Source organism: Mizuhopecten yessoensis, unplaced genomic scaffold (assembly GCF_002113885.1).
Source record: "Mizuhopecten yessoensis strain PY_sf001 unplaced genomic scaffold, ASM211388v2 scaffold11021, whole genome shotgun sequence".
NCBI classification, from domain to species: domain Eukaryota; kingdom Metazoa; phylum Mollusca; class Bivalvia; order Pectinida; family Pectinidae; genus Mizuhopecten; species Mizuhopecten yessoensis.
The window spans coordinates 124,788-127,722 of record NW_018408839.1 but is presented as its reverse complement, the minus strand read 5'-3'; the positions used below and the strand labels follow the sequence as shown (position 1 = coordinate 127,722).

The 2,935-nt window shown below is 41.4% G+C and overlaps 1 protein-coding gene across 2 annotated transcripts in view; it reads left to right on the top strand.

Moving 5' to 3' along the window:
• Nucleotides 1–2,929, top strand: part of LOC110464682 (sn1-specific diacylglycerol lipase beta-like) — a 44,731-nt gene extending 41,802 nt beyond the window's left edge. For both annotated transcript variants that reach the window (XM_021520022.1, XM_021520021.1), the window contains 2 exons: nucleotides 1,786–1,892; nucleotides 2,405–2,929. In XM_021520022.1, the coding sequence (XP_021375697.1) occupies nucleotides 1,786–1,892; nucleotides 2,405–2,591 (294 nt within the window). In that variant the 3' untranslated portion in view covers nucleotides 2,592–2,929. The remainder of the gene's footprint in view (nucleotides 1–1,785; nucleotides 1,893–2,404) is intronic.
• Nucleotides 2,930–2,935: the final 6 nt, after the last annotated feature.

Below are 2,935 nucleotides of genomic sequence, written 5' to 3'. Positions count from 1 at the left end.
CAGTGTGAAGGGCATGTAAGAGTTGAGAGCCCATTGTTAACAGTGGGAAGGGCATGTAAAAGTTGAGAGCCCATTGTTAACAGTGTGAAGGGTCATGTAAGAGTTGAGAGCCCATTGTTAACAGTGTGCAGGGCATGTAAGAGTTGAGAGCCCATTGTTAACAGTGGGCAGGGGCATGTAAGAGTTGAGAGCCCATTGTTAACAGTGTGAATGGCATGTAAGAGTTGAGAGCCCATTATTAACAGTGTTAAGGGCATGTAAAAGTTGAGACCCCATTGTTAACAGTGGGAAGGGCAAGTAAGAGTTGAGAACCCATTGTTAACAGTGTGAAGGGCATGTAAGAGTTGAGAGCCCCTTGTTAACAGTGTGAAGGGCATGTAAGAGTTGGTTGAGAGCCCATTGTTAACAGTGTGAAGGACATGTAAGAGTTGAGATCCCATTGTTAACAGTGTGAAGGTCATGTAAGAGTTGAGAGCCCATTGTCAACAGTGTGAAGGGTCATGTAAGAGTTGAGAGCCCATTGTCAACAGTGTGAAGGGTCATGTAAGAGTTGAGAACCCATTGTTAACAGTGTGAAGGGCATATAATAGTTGAGAGCCCATTGTTAACATTGTGAAGGGTTAGTAAGAGTTGAGAGCCCATTGTTAACTCTGGGAAGGGCATGTAAGAGTTGAGAGCCCATTGTTAACATTGTGAAGGGTTAGTAAGAGTTGAGAGCCCATTGTTAACTCTGGGAAGGGCATGTAAGAGTTGAGAGCCCATTGTTAACAGTGTGAAGGGCATGTAAGAGTTGAGAACCCATTGTTAACAGTGTGCATGGCATGTAAGAGTTGAGAGCCCATTGTTAACAGTGTGAAGGGCAGTTAAGAGTTGAGAGCCCGTTGTTAACAGTGGGAAGGGCATGTAAAAGTTGAGACCCCATTGTTAACAGTGGGAAGGGCATGTAAGAGTTGAGATCCCATTGTTAACAGTGTGAAGGTCATGTAAGAGTTGAGAGCCCATTGTTAACTCTGGGAAGGGCATGTAAGAGTTGAGAGCCCATTGTTAACATTGTGAAGGGTCATGTAAGAGTTGAGAGCCCAATGTTAACTCTGGGAAGGGCATGTAAGAGTTGAGAGCCCATTGTTAACAGTGGGAAGGGCATTTAAGAGTTGAGAGCCCGTTGTTAACAGTGGGAAGGGCATGTAAAAGTTGAGACCCCATTGTTAACAGTGGGAAGGGCATTTAAGAGTTGAGAGCCCGTTGTTAACAGTGTGAAGGACATGAAAGAGTTGAGAGCCCGTTGTTAACAGTGGGAAGGGCATGTAAAAGTTGAGACCCCATTGTTAACAGTGGGAAGGGCATGTAAGAGTTGAGATCCCATTGTTAACAGTGTGAAGGTCATGTAAGAGTTGAGAGCCCATTGTTAACAGTTGGAAGGGCATGTAAGAGTTGAGAGCCCATTGTTAACATTGTGAAGGGCATGTAAGAGTTGAGAGCCCATTGTTAACAGTGGGAATGGCATGTAAGAGTTGAGAGCCCGTTGTTAACAGTGGGAAGGGCATGTAAAAGTTGAGACCCCATTGTTAACAGTGGGAAGGGCATGTAAGAGTTGAGAGCCCATTGTTAACATTGTGAAGGGTCATGTAAGAGTTGAGAGCCCATTGTTAACTCTGGGAAGGGCATGTAAGAGTTGAGAGCCCATTGTTAACAGTGTGAAGGGCATGTAAGAGTTGAGAGCCCGTTGTTAACAATGTGAAGACATTACTAAGGCATGTGAGAATTTTGTCAGTCTATTGTTTACAGGAAGCCATGGAGAGTGCCATTATGCAGAGTGAACAGTGTAGGATCACGTACCCGACCATGTATCCTCCTGGCCAGGTCCTCCATATTGTGGAGGTAGATTCAGACAAGTATGTACTCTATCATCTCTAGACCAATGTGTAGGGCATCCCCAGCTTTGAGGTTAACAGGAGATATTTATGTAGGTGTGTCTGTCATGCTTTAGTTTCTGTTTAATTACTGGCTAAAATGGTTCAAATACAATCCAATTTGACATGCACATACATGATTTCAAGTCTCCTGATAAGATCCATGGCCAGTGTTATGCATGCATATTTACACATTATTAATCAGGCTATTTGATCTGATTCTTTGATTAGTTTCAATACAATAACTACCTTTATAACATTTCGACCAAACTTGGAGAATCAATTTTGACTTTGTTGTGAATGTGTACATAATGACAAGTGATGACCTACATTTGTCTACACTAAACCTCAACAATAAATCATACTACTATGTCCTAAATTGAGATATATAAATTCTATAAATTTGCTTGTTATCTTAGACAAAGTGTGGTATAGTCTGTGTATTGCCTTTATATAATTGACTGTCTTGTTAATAACTTTGAAACCCTTTGAAGGTCATGCTGTGCGTCACCTACATACTTCGCTGAGTGGAAAACGCCTGAAGATTTCCAGGAAATCTTGGTTAGTCCAGACATGCTGACCGATCATCTTCCGGATAATGTGTGGAAGGCACTTGTCCAGTTGGAGGACAAACATTTCAACCCTAAACATCGTCGCTCGACTTCAAGTATAGCTACATGACAGTACTTCTTGTTCTATATGACTATTCATAATACTGTCATTAACAAACAGGCATTTCCAAATCCTATTTCATATACCATGTGCCTCTAATTTATATTTTTTGTATATCTTATATAAATGACTAGTTATTAATGAAACGTTTGATAAGCTGAGTATAATATTTTTAATTTTTATGATAAATGCCTGTTAGAAATCTATGATGACAGACCCCTGTTAGAAGCCTATGATGACAGACTCCTGTTAGAAGCATATGATGACAGACCCCTGTTTGAAGTCTATGATGACAAACCCCTGTTAGAAGTCTATGATGACACACTCCTGTTAGAAGTCTATGATGACAGACC